Genomic DNA, 27,651 nt, shown 5'->3' with positions numbered 1-27,651 from the left:
AAAAGTATTGCTGTATTTCATGCATGAAGACCCAGTGCTAAATGTCCCTTGCAGAGGTGTCCACAGTCCACAGTCCACAGAAAACAAAATTAAAAGATTTATTCTTCCCCTCAGAATTACTGTATATGGTTCTATCTGACATTTTTGTTCATAAGGCAAGGTGAGGTGTTTCTTGAAGTTGTATTATGCATTTTTGGACATTATATCTAGAGTCGTGTTCCATAAGGGGACGATATACGAATGCACCAAGTAATCATGATTTATGAAATTATGAACAAATACATATGTTAAGGGTATGCACAAGACAATTAAGATAAACCCGTCAATCATTCAATATCATCAAAAAGGTTGATGATAAAAACAGGAACTCTATTTGTCCAGTTCCCCTGGTTGGTGGTGGGTAAAGCATTGTGTTCTGAGCATTGATGGATCCTCTACATGATAACAACATGCAATATTTACCTTTACTTCCTGTTATATCATAAGAACAGACTTGGAGATGGAAATATCAATGTGCTGACATAAGTTCATGGTCCTTGGTTAATAATGCATGAAAACCTTAATTACACGTCACAAACATCATTTACTTTCCAAAACGTTTTTACTTTATTTGTAATGTCACCATGACATCTTTAAAATGAACAAACTGTTAACAAGAAAACATGTAAGAAAGGTTCCTGAGTTTAAAAAAAAAGCCCTCCTCTTAGTCACAGAGCTCTGAGTCTTGTCTACAGTATGAAGACCTCTGGCCTGAAATCATCATTTCTATCCAACAATGTGGCAGAACGGAAACACAGAACGTTATGCAGAAACAATAATGCAAGGCTTATTTTTCGAAATTAGGTACCTTCTTGCTGTACATCTTCTCATAGCGCTCAACATCAAACTTGCGTTTGCATCCAGCATAGTTCATGTAGCGAATTTTTCCAAAGACAGGTCTTTCAGCCCAACCCTGGTCATGTATGCCACAAATGGACCACATGCAGCCTAAACAGAGAAAACATGTTCATGAGTAGGCTTACAGACAACCTCAAGCCCTGTTGAGTACGTCTCTGATTCGCATCCCATAAATGGGCCGCATGCAGCCTAAACAGAAAAAAACACACTCAAAGAATCTCATAAACAATCTCAAACCCTGTTGGGTATGTCTCTTATGAGAGCTGGGATCATCTTCAAATAAGTGCAAGGTTTACATTAAGTCTAAAAGCAAAGTGACTTACCAACATATCCATTAGGGTCACATCCATCTAAAGAATAGCGGTCATTAAGATAAATAGCGATAGCAAGTGCTTCTTCCGGAGAGGAGGTCCATTCCAGGATCTTTTTGGCCCAGTACATTCTCATGAATCCATGCATCTTCCCTTCAGTCAACACCTGAATCTACATTCAAAATAAAAATGTGATCATTAGATAAATAAAAAAATATGTCACAAATATTTTTTATAATGTATTACCTCTCATCTCATGCATCTTCTAGCTTATACAAAACCAATTCCCATAATATTTATTCATTGAGTGAGGCAGGTTATTCCTCTATGAAAGGATACCAGTGCATGGCAAGCCTGCACACAATCTATATGACACATGTTTTGGATCTGATGTAAAGTTTGCATCATCAAGGCAACACAGCACAACAATGCATTTATCTAGCGTCATCTCCCACCCCCTGCAAGTGCTGACATTGCCCTACCCCTCTCAGCACCTACTCGGGTATAGTTTGAACACAATTACCCGTATCTCGCTCGGACATAAGGCTCATGTGGGAACCGTCCGTGTCGTGCCTCTACCCGGGTAAGTATGTCCGGGTGACTTCTAGAAGTCATGTGGGAAAGTGGCTAAAATGCAACTAAGCGTTACCGTTGTGCATGAACTTGTTCATAATAATGATAATAATAATAACGATAACTTGGACTTATATAGGGCCTAAAGCGCCAAACTTTATTTGTTGACATTTGAAGTCAACCTACTAATTACTCAACTGAGTTGTTCTTGTGTGGAATCACATTGGAGCCCTAAAACAAAATGTTCATTTACATCCAGCACTGGAGAACAAAGCAAGCTCCCGCTGGTGGTGACAGCAATTTTCACAAGCACTGGGTCTAGCTTTGAAGCAGATTACTGTATAGCTTCTCCCCATAAAGTAATGAAGGAATGCTAATGAGCACATACTCTATATTTGTAACAAGGGACGGAACAGACCATACTTCTTGAGGAAGCTTTTTTTTTAGGTCTTTTAATGTGTGCAGCAGGATGTTGGCCATCTTTCACCAGTCTGTTGTTTCTAGTGTCACTGCATTCTTCGCAGCCATCTGTTCGGGCATAAGCATCAGAGCAAATGGCACCAAAACACTCAACAATAAGTTGATTACAAGAATTAAAAGAGCTGGCCTTGTGCTTGGAAGTACACTTGAGCTCCTACAGTTGGTTGCTGAGAGAAGGATGTTGCAAAACACCATAATTCCCCTTTGGACATGAATAACGTAATTTATCTAGATCATATTTCCTTTGGAATGTCCCATTCTTTTGAAATTAATGTTAACATATTACATTGTCCCACATCTAACAATGCATAATATGTTTATAAGTAAGCCTACATACTGTATATAGCTTTAAGTAACACATCTCTGAACTGGTGACGTTTGAATCCCTCCACCATATGGAGAGCCACCATATGGCAAATCTAATTAAATGTACCCATTCTGTTTTCACTGCCCTTACATCTAATCCTTTTAGAATATTTAATGTAACATGTTTATTAACTTGTTTTCTAAACTGTATTTTGTATTTAGGTATAGACACTGGTTAGTTCAGAATAATTCAGGTCTTTCACTATTGTTGTTAAAATGTTTTTTTCAGACTGTGGGTGTCCAGTTTAGGCCAGATTCTGATATGTTTGATGATAACATATTGGTGTTAACCAGAAAAAGCTCCTGTATTGATACCTGGGCTGCATTCCAAAGTTGGTCATGGGTCTTCGCTTGTTCCAGTTGCTCCCGAGTGTAGACGTGAGTCCTTTCGTCTTTTGCATGATCCTTCAGGGTCTTCCGGGCCCACTCATATGCACCTAATAAAGCAGGGAGTGGGCTTCATGACACACAACGACAATCTCAGGGGCAGGTCACAACACTTGCAACCAAGTAAGTCCAACATTTGTTAGAGACCATATCCATATTTTTCCATCAGCTTATGAACCAATACTCCACCGACTACCTGACAAAGAGCTAGGCATTTTGATCTTTTTTACCTCCAGTCCAGTATCATAGTTAACACTCACCCTCAATGTTGTCATAGTTCTTGTTGTAAAAGCAGAAATTGTCTGCAAGTTCCCTGCGCACCACCAACTCCTCTGTAAAGGAGGCCACCGATTCGCTGAATTTCTTGCCATTCTTTTGGACCTGGCGGACCACGCGCTGGGCTGAGAGATTACCTGTGAGGAAGTACAGTTAGTTAAGACGAGCGTAATGCAAGATGATCCTATCACATATGACATAGCTGTGCTGTGCCATTTTTAACATTGTAAGCAACATGTAAGCAAATGGAATATAGAAAACAATACTTTAAAACAAGCTGGATGGCTATTGATTTGGCAGACCATTTCTCAGTTCAGCTCCTGGGACTTCCATAATGCAGAGTGTAGGGCACAGTCGCGATATGTACCAATCCAAATATCTAATCGCAGTTAATCTTGTCACATTTGTGATATTTGTATTCACATCATCCTCCTTGACTGTGCCACAGATTGGTGAGCAGCGTGCCTACTAGTGCATCAGAAAAAAAACAGCACTTCTGATTGGTGAGCTTCACAGTCATCTGGAGTGCTGCACTTATCATGCATCAGCATCCCCACCAATTAGAAGTTGCACAGCTTAAAGGGATATTCCACCATTTGGGGAATTAAGCTCATTTTCCACCTCTCCTCGAGCAAAACAGTTGATATTTTGCGCAGTGATATCACGCACTACTGCTTGTTGCCTATGGGGACTATTTTCAGGTGTCAATTGTTTTGCTCGAGGGGAGGTGGAAAATGTGCTTAATTCCCCAAATGGTGGAATATCCCTTTAAAGAGGCATTTGGAATATTGAACTAAATCAATCACTGACATTCAAAAATGATGTTGTTAATTACAATTACAACATCTGTCAGAAAAGTCGCAGCAGAATATTTTCCCCAATTCGTGCAGCCCTAGCTGACTGATATATCATTAAGATTGTTTTAATTCTGAAAATTTGGGGCTTTCATGTGACCGCATTGTACTCCAGTTGCTGGTGTTGCCACTGACCAGAGTGGATCCACGGAGACAGCTGGCTGAGGGCAGCCACGTTGGGGTTGTTCCGGAGAGGGGCAAAGTCACGCAAGCGCTGATCAATGAAAGACTCCAGCGTGGCCATGCCCCCTGAAGTTCCAGGCTTCGCCCAGTCTACCTCACCAACACACCGATCCACCTCCAGAGATGACAGAGTCTCACTCCAATCTATTGCCTGAAGGGAAGAAAAAAATTCTATGAAGATGATTGCTTTTATTTCTCATTTGTGAATGCCTCATATCAGCCTTGCCTCGTTACATCAGTGGAAAGGAACAAAAAGCATTTTGATTTTGAAGTCAAAGAACTATTTTGTTTTACCTTGGCGGTTCTTGAGGTTGTGTGTGGATGCTTGTCAACAACAGGAAATTCAGTGAGAAACGTAGGCAGCAGTTTAGTAATCTTGGCACGGATGGTCCTGGCTGAATACTCAAGTTTTCCAGATGCCTCCCAGCAAGGCACCACATTATGAGCATCCACCTGCAAAATGTGATGAGGGCAAGAAGCAGCCAATTGGATCCTTTGAATAATGGGACTTTGATGTGAAAAAAATACTTTTCACCGTTTTTTGGTTAATATCAAGTGAAAAGACATGTTTACCTGAATGATAGGGATGTCTGGGCTGATTGTTTTTTTGACATCTTCTACCCACTGAGTTGGATCCCTGAGAGGCCAAAAATCAGTTACGACAGCCCCCATGTTCCACTCCTTTATAAAGCCAGGAAGGGTATCTCCAGGGAAGCCACTGAGAAGATGGAATTGAATATCCAGAACACTGCTTTCCTAAAAAAAGTCATTGTTATTTAAGTGTTATAAACCATTTACTCTCCCATTTTGATTTGTATTGATCAGTGCTAACAAACATACTCTATCCAATCCATCTCAAACACACAGAGAATGTATGGCGCGACAGAACTGAAAAGACCATACCTTGGCCACCTCCTGTAGTCCTTTTAACATGAAGGAATAGTGTCTAAACGTTGCCTCTAAAAATGTTGGCATGAGGCAGAAGCAAATGTGCAGGGGTAGTTTCTCTGTGATGGCCAATTGTTGGGCATAGATCAACGCCCAATTATCTACACAAGCAACAGAGAGAAAAAGAAAAAGATTAAACTGGTTTAAGTAGCTTCAACAAAAATGTCAATATGCTAACATTTCCATTTCTTGATATCAATCAAATTACATTACCTTGAACTCGCTGATCCCTTCCCATCCAGTACAGCACCCCTTCTGATCCTTGCTGAACTGTTTTGGTATCAGACAAATATCTGAGACGCTTGTTGTTGAACTTCATATCCCGAGTCCCTCTTCGTAGCTCAGCCACTTCACTTTCTAGCCATCCTTCCACTCTGTCAACTTTCTGTTGTTTTGCCTTGCTTGTATTCGGTGACTGTGCATTGCGCTTGAGGTCTGCTTTTTTGGGGGCCATGATGGTGTCCGATGTGGAATAAATCCTTAAACAGGGTCTGGGGAAGGCCTGGCTCAGCAGCTCAGCTTCAGCAGGTCTGAATTTGACAAAGTGTCTAAAGGCAGACAGGACCAGTAACCTATATGTCAAATCAAAACAGATGTTACCAAAATTAAATAGGCCAAGAAATTACAACAAATGTCTCTGTGGGTAATTATTTGAAAAGGTGAAACTGAAAGATAGCTTAAGAGCACAGGCCCTTTCGTCATTATTTGAATAGCAAAACTTTATTTCGTTATCCCTCGTTACCCCCCCCCCCCCCCCAAACACACACACACACACACCAATATGCTTTTCGAACTTCTCCTGGCCCTCTACAACCCCCCGCCCCTTCCATATGCACAACAGGCGAAGGAACTGACAACTTTCGCTGCATTCTTTACTTTAGTAATGATATGCATGTGACAAATAAAACTCCTTGTATCCTTGTTTCATTGTATCCTTATTAATGTAATGCCTGTACTGTCTGCGCCTGAAACACGCAGCAAAGCAAATACCTGTTTATCGGGATTGCTCACTAATTAACAATTCTGCTTTCACACGAAAACACGAAATTAATTAAGCCTATATTTACTCATATCAGCTATCTTGCTTTTTAGTGTCGAAACAACTAGCCTACCTTTTGTTAACTTACCGCATGCATGTACCCAGCGATACTAAATAGAAAGCTAGGTTAAGAAAGGATGTGGGACTATTTTCAGCGGTTCCTTGTGATGTGTTTCTTGCACGATTCCAACGAGGTTTTGTAAGCACAACATAGCCTACCCAAACATCCCCGAATGCAATTGGCTCAATGCACATTGATACCTGTTTATCGGGATTGCTCATTAATCAACTATTCTGCATTCACAAGAAAACACGAAATGAATTAATATAGCCTACTACTTTACTCATATCAGATATCTTGCTTCTTAATGTCGAAAGGACTAGCCTACATGTTGTTAACTTACCGCATGCACCAAGCGAATAGAAATAGAAAAGAAAGGATGTTAAGAGACTGTTTTCAGCGGTTCCTTGTGATATGTTTCTTGCACGATCGATTCCACGTGAACAGAAAACGAGGTTTTGTAAGCACAACATACCCGAACATCCCCGAATGCAATTGGCTGAATTCACGCCCGCAACCCAGAATCCTCCCCCTAATTTCCACACCACCTCCAGTACGTTAGGTGGCGGTAAAATGTTGCTCTGCGGGTAATCAACCCGAAGAAGGATATATTACCCACAATGCACTGGATTTGATATTGTATGTCTGCGTGGGGGAGGAGAAGACGGTTTCAGCCCGACAAACGTATAGTCTTCGGTTAAATATATCGTAGCTCAAATATTCATATAGATATCAACAAAATGGACTTCAAAGCTAGATCCGGTGGTTTTTCAGAGGAACCTGATAAAATTGACATGTCCTTAGGTAAGGCTGTATGATGCAAAATCTAGCTAACAGTAAACTAGCTAATCCACTCAGTCCCTATCGTAGTGCTCCAGGTAGTCAGGTAGATCAATGATGCACATGATGCTCAGAAAAATACGAGCTTCGACTAGTACTAAATTATTTGTACGAGTTTTTTCTTTTTTGGAAACTCGTGCAGTGCCCGTCTTAACATCACAACAGTTGCAATCATAGCGTCCTATGTCTTGATACTACTACCTGGATGTAAAGCTAACTTTATTGCCCCAGTCAAGTCATGTAAATATTGCTGCACATGTGCATGTACTGTACATGTCATAGTTTGCACCTTTTACGGTATGACTGACGTTGCGACCATTACTTAAGACACTTTCAGTCTACTCTGAAGACATTAGCAATCATTTACTTTTAGTTTAACCTAATTTGGGTCTTACGTTACGGTACCGCCACAGTGATATGGTCAAGGATGTCAGTTTGGATGAAGTGGACAATAAGGCATCTATTCATTTTTGCAGATGACATTATCCGGCTGAACAAAAAACAAAGACAGACGTCGAGAAAAGGGGCCACTAAACACAAAGTTCCAGCCAAGGGTCGTCTCTCACAAGGAAGGAGGACGGGATCATTACCAGTTGGCCCAAATCAAAGAGGTTGAGGATTCATCATCTTTCTTTGAAAGTGAATGTAGTACCGACCCACCGACATACCGACATGTGTCTACCGAACCACAGACGACAATGATGCATGGTTAACAACGACTGCCAACATTGTTTTGTTTAAAGATGTTTTTTTAAGTGAGAGAAACAGAATGTCAGTTATTTTCCTGGGAAAAGGTAATAACATAGGTAAATATCAACACTTGTTCTGTTCTGGTTAGGGGGTGTGGCTAAATTCGGCATTCGTGGAAATAAAGTTCCACTACCGGTAAAGCGTCGGCGTGGTCAAGGGGTGATCACTGGCCTGGCCGCTCGGAAGTCGGCCACTCTCTTCAAGGGGATCAGTCCACTAAACAGAGCCGCTGCAGACCAGGTAACCTGGCATGTGATTGCTGTTATAGTAAAATGGTCTGTCATGATCATTTGTAATGTAACCATGCATGTAAGCACCATGTGACAAACCTGGTTAACTCAGAGTAGGTAAACCTCTTACAAGAACCCAATGGCATGGATTTGTAAGGAGAATAAAGCCGTACCGCTGTGCTATTAGGAGGTTTACTACTTACTCTGAGTTAACTTACCGGGTTTGTCAATAAACCACGTACTTGGAATACCTCCCAGGTGCATCTACTCTTATATAAGCTAGCCACATTTTGAGTATGGTAAAAAAGAGTTAAAGGGTTTTAACTATTAAGGGGCATACATCGTTTTAAGTAATGTCTTGCTGTAATAGAGTTTGGTCTGTGAAGAAATAAATCCACATTTTCCTCATGCATTAGCTTCCTCAGAAATCCCGGCCGTTTGTTTACGAAGGGCAGCGCAGGCGCATGAACACACAGAGGCGGCCATACAGGCAGACCGACGCCCCAAAGCCCCCACACACACTGCCACGCAGACCCATCCAGCAGCGCAGGTGATGGTTATCTTTACACAGTGTACCTTATTTGTTGTCACCTAAACTTTTCTCCTTTGGTCATCCCTATACTATTGTAAACTGTAGCTGTCTCTTATTGCATAGTGGCTTGACTGCTCTTTACTTGTAAGTAAACTTTGGATAAAGGTGTATGCTAATTTAATAAATGTAAATGATGCCAAAAATACTATGCTGCCGCTGTCCTCTGGGGAAGGGAACAAGCAAAATGAAAACTCGGACTGATGAGCTGATTGAGCAATGGTGGGAATGGCACGGTCATATGCTCAGTAGCTGACTGTGATTTATTTATTACCCACCTTTCAGGACGGCGCTGCCTATTCATCAAGCCCAGAGAGAAGCCCGTCAAGCTACATTCCTCCACCGAAGAGGTCTAAAGGTGAATACTACTGTCTGGGTCTTTCATTCAGTTATAAAGGGATGCTGTAAAAAAGATTTATTGCATTGCAGTGAACAACTAAAAGTGGTTCTATACTTAGCATCTGCTTGTTTATGCCTTGATATTTGAGGTTCAAGCTTCAGTTCAGAAGAGTGACGCAGCTCCTGTTGTGCACAGAACACGTCCGTATGTAAAATCACATTTTTGCTAGAATTCTGGAATATATGTTGACCTTACTGAATTTGCAGTTGATTCTGAGACATAATTATCCTGGGTTTATCTGATGTAATATCTTTTGTTTCCACAAGGTGGCGCACATCAACAACGAACAGTGGAATCTTGACCGTGTGCATTGACAATCCCTCTGCAAGGACACAACCTGAGTGAGTGTCTTGCTTCTCTTTCAACACATAATAACTAAATAACTTTTGTCATGGATGAATGGCTTTTCCTTAGGAATCTAAAATTGTATTAAAAATCTCTAATCCTGGGAAGTCTCAGTTCGAGAGCGTTGCAAATTTCAAATAATTTGTATGATTAAGGTGTATTGCTACGCATTGCTAGATTATAAAATAGCTGTATTTTGCACAATTTAAATTAAGATGGATTGAGAATATATATATATATATATATATATATATATATATATATATATATATATATATATATATAAAGTTTTCTCAGTTTTAAAGTTTTCTCAGCTGTGTTTTTACTAGCAGTTAATCAATACATTTGTCTATCCTCTCTTCAGACCAGCCAGAGCATGGTCTCTGCATCCTCAGTCCTCGCCTGCTCCTGTGAAGGTGGAGAAGGAGAAGGAGAAGGAGCCGGAGAGAAAGCCCCCCAAAGGAGTTTCTCTGCAGTTCGATATCAACAGCGTTGGGAAACAGGTGATTCCTCTTGTTTTCTACTGATCAAGTAATGGCTTACTTACTTACTTATTAGGAGCTCACTATACCTCTCTTCCTGCAGACTGCCATGACTCTCAACGAGCGGTTCCGCATTCTGAAGGAGCGGCGTACAACAGCAGCAGCCCAAAGCACCAAGGGGAGCCGATATGTCACTGTAGGCTAGTGACACCTTCTGGAGCCAATCGGTGAAGCTTATCCTAGGTTACATGGTTTCCTGCCCCTATCACAGACCAGCCTTCTGACCCACACTCACTGTACATGAGAGAGGGGAACATGCACTCATGGAACCGGGGGCAGTCATGAATTTATCATGATTTACAGACGTGGTCACTTGGAGAAAACAATGATGGCTGATGGTACTGTGTGCTATTCCGTCAGCCCAAGAAGACTTGATTTTCGGGAATATGATTGCAAGTTCCTTTTTTAAATTTTATTTGAAACTGCCATTGTTCTTGCAGTGTCTATGTTTGAGAGGAGTTCAGTTTGTTTCAATGCATTGATCGTTTGATTTCAGATCATGTTAGCAGCTGAGGGTTAACTGTGAAATCATAGCCCAACATTTTAACTTTCCCTTTGTGAAAAAAAACATGATGCAGTGGAATGCAGTGGAATAGTCAGATGTTTGTTTGAAACATGTTTTTTTAATGAGCAGTTTGTTTTATATTTCAAATAAACTTTTGTTAAATGTTTCTTTGGTATGTGAATGTGGCCTCAATAGCAAATTTACTAGAAATACCATGGCAACAACGTATTTGACAGTGGTGTAGTTATTCATGATTACTGTCCTCGATTTCCAATAACTTGTTCCAATATATGGAGCAGACTTTGGGGTAGGCTCAACAGCCCAGAAGATGCAAGTGGTATTAATTCAGTCTGTTTGAAGTTACAGTTCCAGGCATTGAATGCAGAAAATGGTAATCATTGTGTAAGGTGAGAACTTTTCCTTAAATCAAAGGCCATTAATCCAAATTGGATCTGAATATTGCATTTATTTAAATACATTAAAATTTGCAATGTAACAAAACTATTGGCATATGTAATCCAAACATTTCAATGAACAAAACATGGCTCACTTCATTGTCTGAGACTAGTGTAACACTAGCTTCCGCTCCTCCATCGACATGAGTTATTCGCTCTGTCCTCCCCCAAATTTACAATGTTCACAGACTACTATCTTACAATAAGAGTGCTGAATACAAATATGAGGTAAGAAAGTGGTTTGACAAGTACAAATCATGCAGAACATGCTAAACAGCAAAAAAAAAAAAAAAAAAAAAAAAAAGAAACAATAGAGTGGAAAGGGTGAAGATAGAGGAAAGTGTGGTGGAGAAAGTAATGACAATAGTACAGAAAGCAAATTATAAGAGCAAAACAAACAAACAAAAAAAAGAAATAAAGATGACACAGCTTTGCATCTTTGGTTACAAAGGAGGTTGAACAATTTCACAGCTTCTTTTCTCCCTTGCCCCCAAACCTTATGCGTGAGACTCTGAGGTTAGGGAAGAGAGTATGGCAATCGACTTAAAACAAACTACCAAGAGAACTGACGTTTCTTCATAAACAAGTACTTTAGATTCTGTTAAGATCTCATCCCAAGAACCTGTACAAACTTTCTATGCACTTAATACTTTACACTCTATACAAATGTACATTCATACTGAGTCATGACCATTATAAAGATACAATCCACAAGTTAAACTGACTTTAGTGTTTGAGCTAGTCCTCCATGTTTTGTCTGCAAAGTGTTTGAATATACTTCTGGTAAAGGACTGAACCTTGCTGCAATTGCCAAATCAATTCAAACCAATCAAGTTTCCAAAGGCCCTCATCTTACAGAACGGAATCAGATGGCAGATACTGTTCTTGCTTTAAAACAAATACAAATGGTAATAAAAAAAAAAAATTAGCAGCCCTACAATAAATAACATAACTGGACAACTGTGCTGATGTATGGTGTGAAGTATGGTGGCTCTGAAAAATAGACTCTTGCTTCTTATGGCATGACACAGCAAAAGCTACAAAATAAACCCCCTTTATTCCTGGCTGGATTCTCTTTAAAAAAATAGCTCTGTCAATACTCTTTGGCCACTCCCTCTGGGGACCCGGCCCGCCCCCTGGTCCAGAGCCAGGTGCTCACCTGTCCCCCTCGTGGTGTTCGTCCTCAGGCCTGTCCACACAGTGCCTAGCAAGAAAGCCATATCCCAATCCAAGACCGCCTTTGTCTAAAACACTGGGAAGGCAGACAGCACAAACATTGAAGCACTGCTCATTTGCTGATCACAAGCCGATGGAGGGACAAGACTTTTTTTTTTTCTTTTTTTCTCTCAATAACTTAAGGACGTATCTGTTTAAGCATATTAGTCCAGCTCCTCTCCCCAGTACAGAAGAGAAGGATGCATTTTTCAGGCAGATGTGACGTTGGGCTGGAGTGGAGGCGTGGCGATGGGTTTGCTGACCTCCAGGGGATGAGCCGGCTGGGAGAGGATCTTTGTCCCTGGGGCCTGACCTCCGGTCAGCTGTGGTGGAGTGCTGTTCGAGGTGGCCGTGGCCGGCTGGACGGACAGCTGGGAGAGCTGGTCACTGTTGGCAAGGGACTTGAGCACGGCATTCTCCCGCTCCAGAACAGAGTTCCTCTCATACAGCTCCTTGATCTGTTCTTTAAGCACTTCTACCTCCTCACGCACGGCATACATCAAATGGCTCTTGACCAAGTCCTTTGACAATAAAAAGTACTGAATTATAAACTGTTCAAATACGCATATCATTTTCTCAATGACTTTGCATAAAAAATGTTGAATTTGGCCACTGTGCATAAATAGACAAACTCTTACCATTGCTTGCTCTATTTTGTTGTCAATGGCAACAACACTGGCACCAGAGGCACTGAAACAAAGAGAAGAATCACACCATTAATACATGAATTTAACGTGAATTTTACTTACCAGGTAACTGCACGTCTTAATTTCACTGCAAACAGAATAAATGCGTTTCAAACCAAGTATCGCGAAACGCATCCCAGGACACTGCTGCTGCCAGAGACGGTTGATGAGTCTTTGCTAAAGTAAGCCTGTTTGTTCACTGAATTACCTGTTGTGGCGCATAAAAAGCACAGCTGCACAGCGCAACGCGCGAGCTGACCTAGTGGATAACGTCTTCCGCATAACACCAAACGACTTCGGCCAGAGAGGGTTGAAGCCGTCAATAATCAAGGATCTTTGGTTCAGCTAGATACCCCTTGCCACGGAGTCTTGTCGGACGGATAATGAACTGCAGCTTTCAGACTCCTCCGTGCTCTTTTGAACGGAATTTTCCCGAGCACTGGGTATGAAAAAACAAGTGGGCGGTACCTCCGCTTTCCATGATTACCACGCAAGAGGAACTGGCACCAGCCTGACCAGTGAAACAGTGTAGTCAGGTTTTTGTCAAATTATTTTCAGTAAATTATGAAAGCTTTACAACCTATGATTTATCAATATGGCTGATGTACTTCATGTCGCGTGCCTCGTATTCGGAATACTGAAAAGTAGAGCCCTTTTACATTCTCTGTGAAAAGTTAACCAAGCTGGCTAAAATACATAATATTAATAAAGTCAGTTTTACAGCACTTTGGTCAACTGTTGTTGTTTTTTACTATACAAATAGATTGCCACTGACATTGACAATATTTGCTGCCTGTATTAAGCCAGCTTCAACGTTAGGGGCTTATGAAGTCATGTATTAGCCTACATATTCTCCGACCTGACTGCACGCCAGAGTCACTGTAGGCCACCATCCTTTCGCACCTAGATCATCTCGAACCTCACTGACGGTACATTCCGATCTCACCAGTCAGTTTACGTGTACAATAAGAGAGCAAGAAAACGGAGATAAGCATCGAGAATAATGGTCTTCTTACAACTGGAATGCGTTCATAGTGACACGACACCCGACCTGTTGTCTTTCATCTCTTTGAACTTGTGGCGCAAAAACCTAAAGGTACATCGTCCACACGCCTATTCATGGGTTTCATCAGGTCCCTTTCCACAGGTGTATTAATCAAGCACCATGCAGTCTGCATTGATAATCAAGGTGCTTGATTTTATTCACCTGTGGAAAGGGACCTGATGAAACCCATGAATAGCCTTTGGGGTTACAACACAGGCCCCATGTAGATATGTTGAAAGTACAATAGGAACACACGCACTAAGAATGACGAAAAGAGCCTCCTGGGCATTCTTAGGCAAACAAGTGGGGGTGGGGGTGGCTTAGAAAATATATAATCAAAGCCAAACTCAGTTATTTACCCTTGGCTTTTGCCCTTAACAGAGAAGAGCTTGCCCAAATCTCTTTTTACTAGCAGGAGATTTAAGATGTACAGTGCAGTCATATGAATTCTGTCTTGAGTCCATGTAGGACTAGCTAAAGTCAGAACTTGTCCTGAATTGAAGGGGGAGAAAATATTGGAAGGAGAAGCCAGACCGCTATCATTTACTAGAGAGGGAGAGGCATGTATAACTCATTTCATACACAGGCTACAATAATGAAACAAATCAACTTGCATAAGAGAGGCATCCGTACAGATGTAATCACATCACAGATCCCTAAACCATACACTGCTTGACTGCCCCCTGCACATCACTGGAAAACTGCTAGATTAGTACATCCTTCAGTAGACAGATGTACATAATTATCTGGAAGACAGGGACACTGGGAGATACACACATTGATAATTAGGGAACCACATACCAACTGAAAAAACAAGTCCAAGTGATGGCTGTCTTATCACAACCAGCCTATTTCAATGCCAGGATACATCTATGTCGGAACTTATAAAGCAAGGCAGCTCAAAAGAGGCCTGTCCCCTGGAACAGAAGTGGTCTCACCATGAGCAGATGCAAACATGGTTCAAAGGACTTCTTTGACCCTTAACCTACAGGATATGACAGGAACATTGACATTTTTGGCTAATGTCTGTGAAATGATAATATAGACTTCCAGGGACTAAAGAAGTACATGTCGAGTTGGTGTTGAACGTTACTGTCAACAGTAACGAGGAGCAGAGAAATAAGGAGGGGTGAGGGGGGGGAAAGACTGAAATGATAAGTCAAACAAGGGAAGCCACCAAATTACTGAATACTTCTCATCTCTGCCCTCTAGGGTACAACTGTTGCTGCATCACCAGCCTCAGGAACATCATAAACAGCACATAGCCTGTTTCAGCAGTGAGCTGCTCGTACATCATGTACAACAAGATGACAGGTGAGTGCTGTCCAAATGTTCCTGAGAGATAAGAGGTACCTTCACCTGAACCTAAATCATCTGGGACGTTGCTCAAGGGATTACTCAAAGGCACAAGCAGACACCAACCTGTATGCAAGGCAAGCCCTGTGTCATGTTTTTCCCCCTGGACGCTAAGAATGATTAGGGTTCTTCATAATGCGTTGAAGCTAGGGATGGCGAAAACTACTAATTTTCTTGACCGACCACCGAGCCTCATTAGCCGGTTGAAACCGGTTAACCGATTCGTTTAAAATATTCTACGCTATTTGAAATAACAGCCACGCAGTTTTGCAACTCTGTCGCATCTCTCTGTCCCCCGCTCACACACACAGCCCCGGCGGCGGCGCCGCACTTTCACTCACGTCACTGTTTTTAAAATCCCCTAGAGCGCGAAACATGAGTCCCGCAAACCAAGGAGCTTGTAAATAAGTGGAGGACAAATGGCTCCTTCGTTTCGAAATGGTTTGGGTACAAGGTGATCGCGTTGCAAATAAAGGCGTTTGTCTAGCGTTAGAAGCTCATTTGAAACTGAAATTGCCGCGGCTCACTTAAGAAAATGACAGCTCCGAGGAGACGCCGCTATAGTTTGAGGAAGTAGGCCTACTAACAATAATAAAGAAAGATGATCATCATTACCTTATCTGTTATCATTGCTGACCCTTCCTGACCCTTCCTGAAATGTAGATGTAATGTGTTTCCAAATCTAAGCCCATCTTATGCGGAAAGTTGCTGCAACACGATAAAAAAAACAATGGATAAAACGGGCACCTCCAAATTGCAAAAGACGCACCGGCCAAGGCATGCGTGCGAATGTTTTTATTGGTTTATTAAGTAGCCTACACGCAGGCGAGTTATTACAAATTGAGTGTGAGGGATAATTTGTTAACTTCACGCAAAAAAGACCTTGGAATGAGATGGCTAGCTGTAGTAGCGTTTAGTCCACTGTCTATAATAATAGCCTAATTTAGAGATCGGTTTTTTTTTTTTTTTTTAACCGACTAGCGACAACTTTGATCGGCTAACGTGGATACGGTCAACCATCGGTCAAACAGTCACCGGTTAACATCCCTAGTTGAAGCCATGGACACATGGGCCGCAGTGAATTTCCACTGTTTATTGTGCACAGGCTGAGCTGAACTGGGTAAACCAGAGCAGAGATGGACACGTCTGTAGTTTTATTGTTTAGTCTTTGAAATTGATTTACTGAGCACCTTTAAGACATGTCTACAAATCCCTAAAAAGTCATTAAACTCCAGAAAGGCAAATTAGAATCTAGTTCTGTCTAGATGACGGATGACAAACCAGAACATATACAAGTTACGAAATATCCTGATTTCTTTGGGTGGATTGTCAGGATAACAGAAGAACTAAAACTGGATGATTACTGGCAATATCTAGGAAACAAAAGAGAAAGCAGTAACATTCTGTAGTAAAACTCAATGAGTAAGAGCAATGGTCACTGTCAGCAGTCTTAGTAACTTCTTCAGAAGAACCATCTTAATCTCTACACCTTCCGTAATTGCTTATTATGTTGATATACTGCTGGCTGACAGATTTTCCACAGACATACAGCACAAAAAAATCTTAACAAATTGAGTTTAGATAAATCACCAAAAAAATACTTCAGGTAACCACACCAGACATTCTCAAGATATAGCTGTACAATTACAAGACATGCGAATCATGCCATTGGCTTTGTTAGTAACTTTGTTAATTACTCATATTTACAGGATTAAAATCACTGACATGATGTATGAGTATAGGCCCATCTTGAATACAAGACTGCAGCTTGTGAGCACTGAATCTATCAGTGAAAACAGAGAGGTTGCCAAGTCTTGTTTATCTTGATGCAGGATCCTCAAGTCATAAGCCTTTCTTAAAGTATCACTGCCACGAAACACCGCCAGTAGAGCAATAAGCAAGACCTCAACCTCTTGACAATCAATCACATTCACCTTGGTCAGTACCATGGCAAATAGAGCTGATCCTTCTAATCTACACCTTCTCTTTACTTTGGCATGCCAAAGCTCTGACCCATTACTGGAGGCCAAGCAAAAGTGACTACTTCTCCTGGCTCATGCATATTATTAGCAATGCTGTGCCAACATGCACGTTTGAAAAGCTCATTGCGGCTACAGTAGGCTCACACCAGACCCAGCATGGTTACTGTACCTATCGCTGAGCGCCTTCCAGTTCCGCAGCTTGCCGCCAGGCTGGAAGGCTTGATAGAAAGCCGTGGATGGGTTCCTGCACCACCGACCACACAGTGCAGTAAAAAAGAAGGAGAGGAAGTGAATGCGTCGTATGTGGAAACAGGGCAGTGCAAGGGACAACTGGCAAAGACAAACATCTGGTAGTGTTAGCAGACATTAACAAAAGAGACTCCCTGACATAGGAAAATGATCACTGGACATGATATTTCACATAAGCTACATATCATGTTAGAGCTCTGAATACTTACCAAAGTTCACAAATCAGTAGGGGAAAACTAAAGGGGGAGGGCTTTTAGCAGTCCCACAACCCTGAATGAACCAGATGATTTACATTCTTTTACTGCAAACTATCCATAAATTCTGGACAAAGTTTTATGGGAGCACATAAGGCAACGTTACCTTCTATGCCCTCAGTCTATAGGGACTTTCAGGCCAAGAACAGTGTGTACTATATCAGTGGCCAGCCTCGTGCGCAGACCCCCGGACCCCCTCCCTGCTCTTCCTCTGCACCCCCACCCACTCATATCCATTACAGCTTTGTCTGTGCGCTGAGCAGGGGGGTTGAGGAGGAGGGACCAGCATGTGTGCGAACATCTCCACTTGGAGGGCGCTGGTTTTTCCCAGAATTCAGTGTACAAAACATTTGTTACATCACCAGCAGCGCGGCATTACCTCACCCTGCACGGTCACGAATTTCCAGTCCTGCTCCATTCCTCCAGGTCCTTCTGACCCAGATGGAGGGATGGGGGAACGCACATTGCCCCCGACAACTACAACCACCACCATCACCACCACCACCACCACCACAACCGACATCACAACCGACATCACATAACATCAACACTACCAACACCAACACCAAACGCCATCGGGTTGAGCCCTAATCAAGACTGGGTAGCGAGGAGAAAGGAAGTCCTTTGAAATGATTTCGGACGATTGCACAATCTCACGTTCTTCGTCAGCTTCTGTGGCCTGAAGGGAAACTCGGGGGCCGAACAGGAACCTGTGCCATAAATAAAAACTTTGTTTCATTTCACAGCTTGGGGCCAGCACAAGAAAGGTCATCTTCAGAGATGTTTGATGGTTTCAATGAGTGTACGTCACCCCCTCAAGATGACAACCCGTGACAATATACAACAATACAAATATGCAATATAGCGGACAAAGGGACAACTGATTAAGCAGTCAAAGTAATCAGCCCTGGACCAAAGGCCAGGATACTGATGTGAAATATGCAAAATGGTCGCAGGAGCTAGACTGCCATTTTTATACTGCTTTCAAACCAAAGACAGTTAATATATGGTGATAAGGGTGCTTTTGAACTGAAATGTGGAAGTTGTCCCCCAAAGATTGTATATGAACAGCAATCACACACAGACCAAAACAAACGGACCGAGAACACCTAGAGGTCTCGGCCTGTTCCAATCCAACTCTAGAGCGGTACGCTATGTCTGAGACGTCTGTCAAAATCAAAGTAACAATCTAACCAGTGTAAGACTAGTTTAATTGTAAATGTAACATAGATAAGGTATAAGGTGTTCTGAATGCTTATAGCTGTGCCTAAGTAATGTAATGGACCACTGAATCACCAGTAAACCCTGCAATGCCTGTATGTCCCAGACTGCCAAGAAGCTTCTAAAGAACAGACCACAGACACCACCTTAACTAGGCCCCTTCCCACAGTAACTCTCAGTTTCAGGAACCTGTGGGGCTCACTGAAACTACACAAGGACACGCAGGCTAAAACACACCAGGCCCAAGGAGAAAAAGGTCTCAAGTCTCAATGGACTAAATTGTAAATGCAATGCAAAAAAAATGCAAAAGAGTGACTAATAATAATGGTTCAGCACACTCAAACCCTTACTGCTAGCTTGCACGGAAATATTTATGCTGTGTGTTTTGTCTGCTGACATATTTCATGTTTTGTCTGCTGACATATTTCATGACATGCAAATGCAATGTGCAGATATGTCAGTTTTATGTGTGGATTGTGAATACACATGGATCTGGAAAAGGTTTGCCTTATCTAACCCCCACCTCTAGTAAAAAAATATGGCTTTCAAGACTTAAAGTTTCCCACATTTCCAAATGAGGAGTCAAAGCTGTTTGCTTTGGAAAGTACTATTTGCTCACCCAGCGAGTGGAAACAGATTGTGGAAGGAGCAGGCAAAACATATCCACATAAATCATTGCGCTGGACCAGGCGCAGAAGGGGTGCCTTGCATTGCATTGCGCAGGGCTGGTCTGCATGTCATACGTCCTTTCACTACAAAGCAGGCACCTAAATGACTACAAAGTGCATTCATGCAGTCAACACATGCATGGACACACACACACACACACACACACACACACACACACACACACACACACACACACACACACACACCTATCAAACCAATGTTACGGCTAGGGAATGCTAATGCTCTAGGTATGCCAGGCCTTTGCCTTTCTGGGGTAGCGTCGGAGAAAAAGTTCAGTGTATGAGTAATTAGGACTGTAGTCTTGATGGAGTCTCTTGCATGACCATCTCAGAATTACATCTGTAAGATCCTTACTTCAAAAATGTTACTCAGACTTAGTACACTCAGGGCCAGATGTACTAACACAGCGCTAACAGCGAGTTTTTGTAAACGCAGAATGCGAACGCTGTGCTTGGCTATATTGCGTGGAATTTACTAAGCTGTCACTTCATTACGTTAACTGCGGTCATCCCCGCCCGTTCCCGCCCCCTCTACAGCGCTAGTTGCGTGAACCACAAGCGCAGTTGAATATTGCAATACTAAAAAGAATCCAAGTTTAGCGATCATACATGATACAAAGAGATGTCAATGAGCAGCGACAGACAGAGTAGGCCTAGAAGTTCTACTAATCCACTTAAAAAAATACTTGTGAACTATTTAATGCAGGTAGACTATACGGATATGACTTACAGTAATGCCTGTCTAACAGATTGGGAAGTGTAGGCTATGTCGTGAAAGAGAAAATACGATTTTAGAGAGTCAAACAAAAGTTAAGGTTGCTTTTGACATAGTGTAATGAAGAAAACTGATGCTCTGAATATTGATTCAGCTGACTCTAAACGTTTTTCTAATAGACGCATTTAACCGCAATTTGGATTACACCTGCTTTCAGAAGGCGGACGTTTTTCAACGCAAAGTAGACGTGCGCTGTTTTCATACATAAGGCGGAATACTTAATCAATCGCTATCAGCACCTCTCCTCCCCTGTACTTGCGCGTTACACCCATTTTCAGCTGATCCGCCCAGGAATTAATATGCATGACACGGAAAAGCGCTAATAGCCATTCTCAGCTCCCATGGCAGGCAGTTTGCGCGTTTCTCTCATTGCGGCGTGTTTGTACATACCATCCCCATGTTTATACGCGCACGTTACGCCTGAAATGGGCGCAAAACGTTAGTACATCTGGCCCTCAATGTAAGGTACCAGTCAAACGTTTGGGCATGTCAAGTCATTCATATGTTTGTTTTCATGTTTACAATTTTCTACACAAAATTATGACTTGTTATGCCATTATCACAACCAGCTTCATAAAAATCACCTCGATTGCTTTTCAACAAATATGAGGGAAAGAAAAGCCAGCAAGAGCACAACATGTATGGAAACTCCTCCAAAACTGTTGGAAACCCATTCTAGGTGTCGTCCTCAACCTGATTAACAGGATGGCAAAAGTGGGTGCAGATAATGCAAAATGCAACCACTTTGAAGAATCTAAAATGCAACACATTTTGATTTGTTTACACTTGTTTTGCTGACAACATAATTCCCTACATCAACCCATAAAAAAAAACAGAAAGAAGTCTTACTAAGATGTGCAAGACTGAAGTCTAATCTTTCCCAACAGGTTTGACATCCACAGAGGCTTGATGTTCGTCTTTCTGTGGAAACAAAAAGCTGCCTTCAGTTCAGACCTGGGTAGAGGTGCTGAGAGAGAGATTTCTGAAGGGAGAGAATTTGCCGAATTCAACTCAAACAAAGAACCCTTCTTGAATATGCATGCAGAAACAAATAAAGTAAAACAGAGACTTTCATCATAAACACATATAGTTTGTTGTCCTATTGTGGTTCACGACAAGGAATGTGAGACACCAGTATGACTATTGCAATTGGGAACCGGCTCCACATCATCCGATCCTTTGGAATCGTGCTGTGGGGCATAGACTGACTGCAGAGGAAACTAGTTCAACTGGGCAAAAACACAGATTTTGTGTTTTTTGTTTAGCAGATACTCAGGTTGGAGATGAAAAACTACAACAATGCAGTTCGACATGGTTTACCATATTCCAACCAACTTCATCCTATGACAAATAACACATTACGCCAGCATTACAATTGTGTTCTCATGTGGCAAGTTACAGTAGACAAGCTTGTCAAATGCCACCAGAGGATGGTACAAATAACAGTACAGTGGTACAAATAATTTAGGAAAAAACATCTCACAGCTAGGTGAGACAGAAAGCCTACCCAGACAAAGGAGTGCTGAATGAGTCTGAAGCACAACTCAAGCTGAATAAGACAGCTAAACAACATCAGTTCAGCCACAGAGAACGACTCTTGAAGGACGTGCCTGTCTAAAGTAAGGTATTGCAATTAAAGCCACTTGAAAAGCAGCCTACAACACTGACTCTCTACTCCAGCAGATAGTTCATACCAACTGAAAACCTCCCTTAATATTTTGTTTCAGCTGGATTGGGGCTTTTTATCCATTTCTACAGTCTAAATGCTACGCTGGTTCATTTTAAATTATCCAAATATGACAGTGCAGCTGTACAAAATTACTTCAAATTGCTCTTTTTTTAAATTGTGTGTAATCACTAAAATATTACACATGGGAACTCGCAAATTAGCCAACAAGTTTTGTGTATGACCTTTGACCTAATTTTAACGGCATACAAGTGGCCCAGCCCCTATCAGTGCTTACAGTCACCCAGCTGCATGACTGGCTGAACATTCACACCACCAGATGGGGCACAGGCTGCCTGCTTTCTCACAGGACCTCACCATACAGCCATGATACAATCACATCACTGCCACATTGCTCATTTCAAGATGAACATCTCTATTCAATTGTGGGGGCTTTCCCCCACAACAGATCAGGGAAAACACAAAAATGAGAGGGTGAGGCTATTTCACTGCCGTGTGTGTTTGTGTGCGTCTCCTCCAGGCCTATTAGAGAGAATAATAAATTTGCTGTTCTTCTTAAGGATGAGCATACTTCCTGTTTACAATGCTACAACAGGATGCTAAGCTCCAGAAATGACAAGAGGAATTGCCCGGTGGCTAAATGGTTTGCTATGTACACAAAGCTCATGAACATGTTTGCAACATAATCAGGAACATTTCCAGGGGTTGAGCAATGTTATCTCCACTGCACTGAACCTGCTTCATGCCCTACCCTCGCCACATGTTTAGGTTAAAGCCAACGCACACACAGAGGGGAGGGGCAGAGCAGAGGATTGCTACAGTTAAACACTACAGCAGAGGAAGCACAGTCTTTGGTATGGGGAACTGGACTAAACAATACCACATAAATGTATGTCACGTTAATGACTGCTACATGTACACAACAAGGTCATTCTCCTGAAATGAAATGCTGACATAATCTAATTTGGGTTGTGAAATACATCATAAATATTTCCATGGTGTCATGGCAGACCTCCTGCTGCCAAAGAGAGTGAATTTCTCAGATGCCTGTGCTGAGCGTTTAAGGACACAGGACTCTGGGTCTGGGTGTCCCAAGGATTCAGGAAATATTTCAGTTATTGCTGCTGCACAGGAATGCCGTCTCAGGCAGATCAGTCAACACTTTATCTTACATGAACAACTGTGAGGCAAAGTTTTTGTCCAGTAACACTCGACACATAAGCTTGTTCCTTTGAAACAAAGAGGGACAGAATGTACAGAGGCTCATTTCAAAAGTTTCACTAAGCTTGAGCTGAAAGAGGCCCAAAAGCCCACAACTACCTCAATTTCCCTCCAACACCAAAAAACACTGAACCTACAGCATGGGAGAGCAGCATCTTCAGTGCGTGAGTGCTACGCGTATACACTCGCCTTATCACTTAACATGGAGTTCTGTGGAATGACTACTGTTCTGCATCCGATAGGACCCTTTTATCAGAGAGGCTCCCCTATCAGCAAAGGAAGGTGTTATGTATGTCAGTCAGGGGGGGGGGGGGCGGGGGGGTTGGGGGTTGCTGTGCACATACCAGTCAGAGGCGATGAGACGATCCTTTTCACACATCATGGTATAAGGCAGTATGGCCCAAGTTTGGAAAATAAACTGACAGTGTGACTTGAGAAACCAAGGCAAGCGTGGACCACAAAAGGCCGGAGCTATGCAAAAGCAGCACTGCACAGAAGCCTGTGTGCCTGCCTGCCTGACCACAGCTTAGCTATGAACTACACTTTGTCATACATCACGGAGAAGCCACAGAGCCATTTGAGGCACCTGACAGTTTACCATTTCCTTTCACACTTGCCAGCCAGTTTACATACTGCAAGCAACTTGCAATGCAGGAACTGAAAGCTGAACATTTCTGAGCAATAAGAGAAACACTTTCAACCAAAACTGTGACGATGGTGATAATTAACTGTTGATCTTCTAAGCATAACTATTTTTAAACAATCTCTAGCATGACTGTGAGAACTTCTTAATGATATAGTTATACAGACGAGGTCTAAATAAATTATGCAAACAAGACTGCATAATACCCTAAAACAGAAAGACTATTGCTGGTACAAATAAGACTGCATGCAGGCAAAACATAAATCGACTCTTCTTCACTGCAAGGGGCTGACAGACTAATATTGCAATAACTAGGGTTACAGTTCATGCAGAGGATCCACACCACATTGAACTAAATCTCGATACTAAACCTAACAAGAACAACGTGGAGGTGTTTGTATAGATGACGACACAGAGGTTGCAATCTCACTCTGTTGACTTTCACCAGTAAGACTGAAGACAAATATAGACACAGTATATTGTTAAAGTAAGTCATTTGTACATTTCTGCATTCTAAAGTTTATCGAATAGTGGCGCTTTATTATGAGTGATTTCATAATGTTTAATTGTTTTTCCATTACCTGGTGTTACTGGGTTGGTGATGAAAACTACTAAGCTGTCTATGACTGAGCAAACAGACTACCATCAAAAATCAACTAATGAGAAATAACTGGTTAACGAGAAAATTTCAGGTTACAGTCATTGTGTATAACTATTGAGAATACAAAAGGACATTATTTCAGCCAGTTTAGAAGTTGTTTTCCTCCACTGGGACTTAACACCAGGCTGGCTGGGCCCCTAATGAGAAGCACCAAACATTATATTTCCTTCCTGTGCTCCTTTTGGGTTACTGTAGTACACAATTTAACTATGTAACTGCACACTACATTTAAAAAGACAGGAGAAAATGTTTTCTCTCTTTTGCCAGAGGCAAACATTCATTTTAAATTAAATACTTTTAGAATAATAACTAACACTACCTTCATATTGGAAAACTTGAGTTTTGCATTATGAAGAAACAACACACACCGGTTACACTCAATACATTCATCTGTGTTCTTTCTCTAAGTGTGCCATTTAAGGCTTCTATTTGAACATTTGGCCATGGACATTAAGTGTACCTAAGTAATCATTTATCATCACCATCTGTTGGTCTTGACATTCCTTACCTATCCTCATCCCCGTCTATCTGGATGGGTATTCCGAACAGGCTGTTGACTGCAGGGTGGGCCAGCTGCAGGCTCTCAGGAATCAAAGGCTTCATGGGAAGATCTTTCCCAGAGACAGCAGGAAACTGAGATATAACATCCGACTTCCTCCTATTCTCGTCCGTCTGTCCCAAGCTAGCGGTGGGGTGATTTGATGTTCCCATAACCCCCGCTGTGCCATTGCGGGGCATCTGAGGCTGCTGCTGCTGCCCGGCGGCAGAGGGGAGGGCTGTGTTCTGAGTCACCATGCTGGAAGCCACAGGCACAGAAGTGGGGATACTGGAGGCTGGCGCACTGGAGATTGAAACCGAGGTTGGCGCCGTAGGCACATTCTGGGCATTGGGGAGCCCATGAGGCACCCCCGAAGTCAGGTACTGTCCTATTTGTGGTTGCTGCTGCTGTTGAAGAGAGCCTGTTGCCATCATGGGCCCACCTGTAGGCTGCGGAAGATGTGCAGATGTGGACTGAGGCGCTGGCTGGCTGATGGGCACACCTCCAAGAACCCCAGGCATCTCCCCAGACGTCCCCAAAGCTTGAACTCCACTGGCTGGGGTGGGCACTGGTGAGGGCCCCTGGTTAATGGCCCGTCCTATGGAGAGGTTTGCTGTTGAATTGGACTGAACAGTAGTGACAGCCAGGTGCTGCTGGCTGTACTCAAGCTGAGATCCAGGTAGCAAAGAGGGCTGAGCCGCAAGCTGGTGCCCCAACTGCAGCTGCTGCGGTGGGACTGGCTGCTGCAGTGGCTGGGTCTGATAGATGACCGGCTGGGCCTGTGGGCCATGAGGCACGCCAGGCGATTTCTGTATGTGCATCGTCTGTTGGGAGCCATTCAGGCCAGTCATAAGGAGATTCTGCTGCTGGACAGGATGTGGAGAGCCCTGCATCTGCTGCACCTCATGAGTCACAGAACCTGAAATTACATGGTGCTGGCCTACACCATAGTTTTGTTGCTGCTGCAAATCTGAATGAATCACATGTGAGGCCGCAGACAGAGCGGTTTCCACACTGGAATCAGGACCTTGTCCAGAGAGACCAGATGGTGCCACACTGGATCCCCCGGTGGCTCCAAGACCACTGTCTCGATCAGTTCCAGGGTCCAATGTGCTGTTATGCCGTATTGTGTCTACATTTCTACTTATAACAGATCCCTCGGAATCCTTCTCATAAAACTCTGTACAAGTCCATCTGCCTCTCCTGAAAGGTTCACCAGTACCATGATCTAATTTAATGACCCGAAAACGTGAACTGCAGGTGGTGGTGGTAGTAGTCGTTGTAGAGGCACTCACCGAGCTAGTCGAGGCCAACTGAGACGTGCTTCCCGACACGTTACCCGCCCCAACACAGGGGAGAGGCGCTAGCTGGTGCACGACCCCGCTAGTGGATACAGAATTTTGCACCGTCGACACACCTGTTAGAGGAGACTGGTGACTTACATTGGTGACACAATTCGGTTTTATATTTCGAAAAGAAGGACTGTTAAATGTCCCCGTGGTTGAAGGTAGCTGTCTGGCTGCATGCGTGTTCGCAGCGTCTGTCTCTCCAACATTGTTCAGTGTTTCTTCCGAAGAGCTACGGTCACATACCTCAGGTTCGAAATCAGTTCGGGACACATCGAATATTTCAGAAGTCACATCCTCGGTTCGTGATTCGTCTGGGTCATCCAAGCTTTCGGTGTCGTCCGCTACGCTGTTGGCTGCCACCTGAGCTTGTGTCACACTTGTGATCTGAAAACAACTCTTCTTTTTTGCAGGCATTTTAGACATTTTGAAGACTTACTTTTCACCCCCTCTCACGACCACTAAAGGGAAATCAAACAAATAAGTTTGCGTCTTTTGTATATTCCCGATAGTGAGAGCAGCAGCAAAGCAACGGTTTCTATCTGTTAGCCAGATTCTGCGTCATCTTTCTGCCTTTCTCCTCCTGTTGCATTACGGCTACCGTTATAAGGTTCGACGGTAGATCACACGGTCCTCCAGATCAATAGGATGTTCAAATTATTCGTCCAAACAGAGTCCAAAGCGTTGGCCTAACAGAACCGGCCTGCTACGTAAAATAATTTCCCGTCTCCGTAGTTGCCAGAGGGCCGCTGTCGCAGATGTACCTGCGCAGCTGCAGCAGCTACTTTAGACTGAGGCGGGCCCGTTCACTGTGTCTCTCATTTAGCTAGCTAGCTTCAGTACTTAAAAATACATAAAATCTACTTTCCCACAAAGCTCGTTCATTCTTGTTCTCGTCTTCGACTTCAATTCCCGACCATACAGGTATTTCTCAATTTGAAACAAGGGGTATTCACCGTTGTAGACAAGGGTACTCACTATCCTCCGAAAATCGGGGTCTGAATTTCTCAAAAAATCGCCTCCCCTACAAGATGGCTATGCAAGTTCGCATT

General features: G+C 42.7%; 3 protein-coding genes across 5 annotated transcripts; 1 reads left to right on the top strand and 2 right to left on the bottom strand.

Moving 5' to 3' along the window:
• Window positions 1-582: 582 nt before the first annotated feature.
• On the bottom strand, window positions 583-6,871 carry cpdp (CPD photolyase). The gene is made up of 10 exons (XM_062518464.1): window positions 6,719-6,871; window positions 5,489-5,847; window positions 5,231-5,376; window positions 4,901-5,083; window positions 4,622-4,780; window positions 4,280-4,478; window positions 3,275-3,427; window positions 2,943-3,064; window positions 1,221-1,380; window positions 583-987 (listed from the first exon to the last, which is right to left on the bottom strand). The coding sequence occupies exons 1-10, from the start codon at window positions 6,721-6,723 to the stop codon at window positions 827-829; spliced, it is 1,647 nt and encodes a 548-aa protein (XP_062374448.1). The 5' UTR covers window positions 6,724-6,871; the 3' UTR covers window positions 583-826.
• A 141-nt stretch (window positions 6,872-7,012) lies between these two features.
• On the top strand, window positions 7,013-10,742 carry LOC134062442 (UAP56-interacting factor-like). The gene is made up of 9 exons (XM_062518454.1): window positions 7,013-7,179; window positions 7,692-7,826; window positions 8,054-8,205; window positions 8,612-8,745; window positions 9,070-9,142; window positions 9,273-9,328; window positions 9,451-9,525; window positions 9,894-10,032; window positions 10,115-10,742. The coding sequence occupies exons 1-9, from the start codon at window positions 7,116-7,118 to the stop codon at window positions 10,214-10,216; spliced, it is 930 nt and encodes a 309-aa protein (XP_062374438.1). The 5' UTR covers window positions 7,013-7,115; the 3' UTR covers window positions 10,217-10,742.
• Window positions 10,743-11,022: 280 nt separating this feature from the next.
• On the bottom strand, window positions 11,023-27,651 carry LOC134062426 (TSC22 domain family protein 2-like). Of its 3 annotated transcripts, none has more exons than XM_062518432.1 (4): window positions 25,224-27,651; window positions 21,353-21,424; window positions 12,885-12,936; window positions 11,023-12,767 (listed from the first exon to the last, which is right to left on the bottom strand). In XM_062518432.1, exons 1-4 carry the CDS (start codon window positions 27,023-27,025, stop codon window positions 12,456-12,458), a joined length of 2,238 nt encoding a protein of 745 aa, XP_062374416.1. In that variant the 5' UTR covers window positions 27,026-27,651; the 3' UTR covers window positions 11,023-12,455. The 3 variants fall into 3 exon arrangements, with proteins under 3 accessions (XP_062374416.1, XP_062374408.1, XP_062374426.1); XM_062518424.1 differs by lacking the exon at window positions 21,353-21,424 and adding an exon at window positions 17,485-17,559; XM_062518442.1 differs by lacking the exon at window positions 21,353-21,424 and having other exon boundaries at window positions 25,224-27,649.

Source organism: Sardina pilchardus, chromosome 2, assembly GCF_963854185.1.
Source record: "Sardina pilchardus chromosome 2, fSarPil1.1, whole genome shotgun sequence".
NCBI lineage: Eukaryota > Metazoa > Chordata > Actinopteri > Clupeiformes > Clupeidae > Sardina > Sardina pilchardus.
Note: the sequence above shows the minus strand (reverse complement) of the source record. Positions and strands in the feature narration are given on the sequence as shown.

Bases quoted from the DNA above. Each gene is read 5' to 3' on its own strand.
- LOC134062426 (XM_062518424.1), bottom strand. From the start codon at position 27,025: ATGTCTAAAATGCCTGCAAAAAAGAAGAGTTGTTTTCAGATCACAAGT. The intron at 17,560-25,223 runs GTAAGGAATGTC...TCGGTGGTGCAG, and splicing joins ATAGACGGGGATGAGGATAG to GAACCCATCCACGGCTTTCT. The intron at 12,768-12,884 runs GTAAGAGTTTGT...TTATTGTCAAAG, and splicing joins ACAAAATAGAGCAAGCAATG to GACTTGGTCAAGAGCCATTT.
- LOC134062442 (XM_062518454.1), top strand. From the start codon at position 7,116: ATGGACTTCAAAGCTAGATCCGGTGGTTTTTCAGAGGAACCTGATAAA. The intron at 7,827-8,053 runs GTTGAGGATTCA...TGTTCTGGTTAG, and splicing joins AGTTGGCCCAAATCAAAGAG to GGGGTGTGGCTAAATTCGGC. The intron at 8,746-9,069 runs GTGATGGTTATC...CCCACCTTTCAG, and splicing joins AGACCCATCCAGCAGCGCAG to GACGGCGCTGCCTATTCATC.
- cpdp (XM_062518464.1), bottom strand. The intron at 5,377-5,488 runs GTAATGTAATTT...TTGCTTGTGTAG, and splicing joins AAGGGATCAGCGAGTTCAAG to ATAATTGGGCGTTGATCTAT. The intron at 5,084-5,230 runs GTATGGTCTTTT...GACTTTTTTTAG, and splicing joins GACTACAGGAGGTGGCCAAG to GAAAGCAGTGTTCTGGATAT.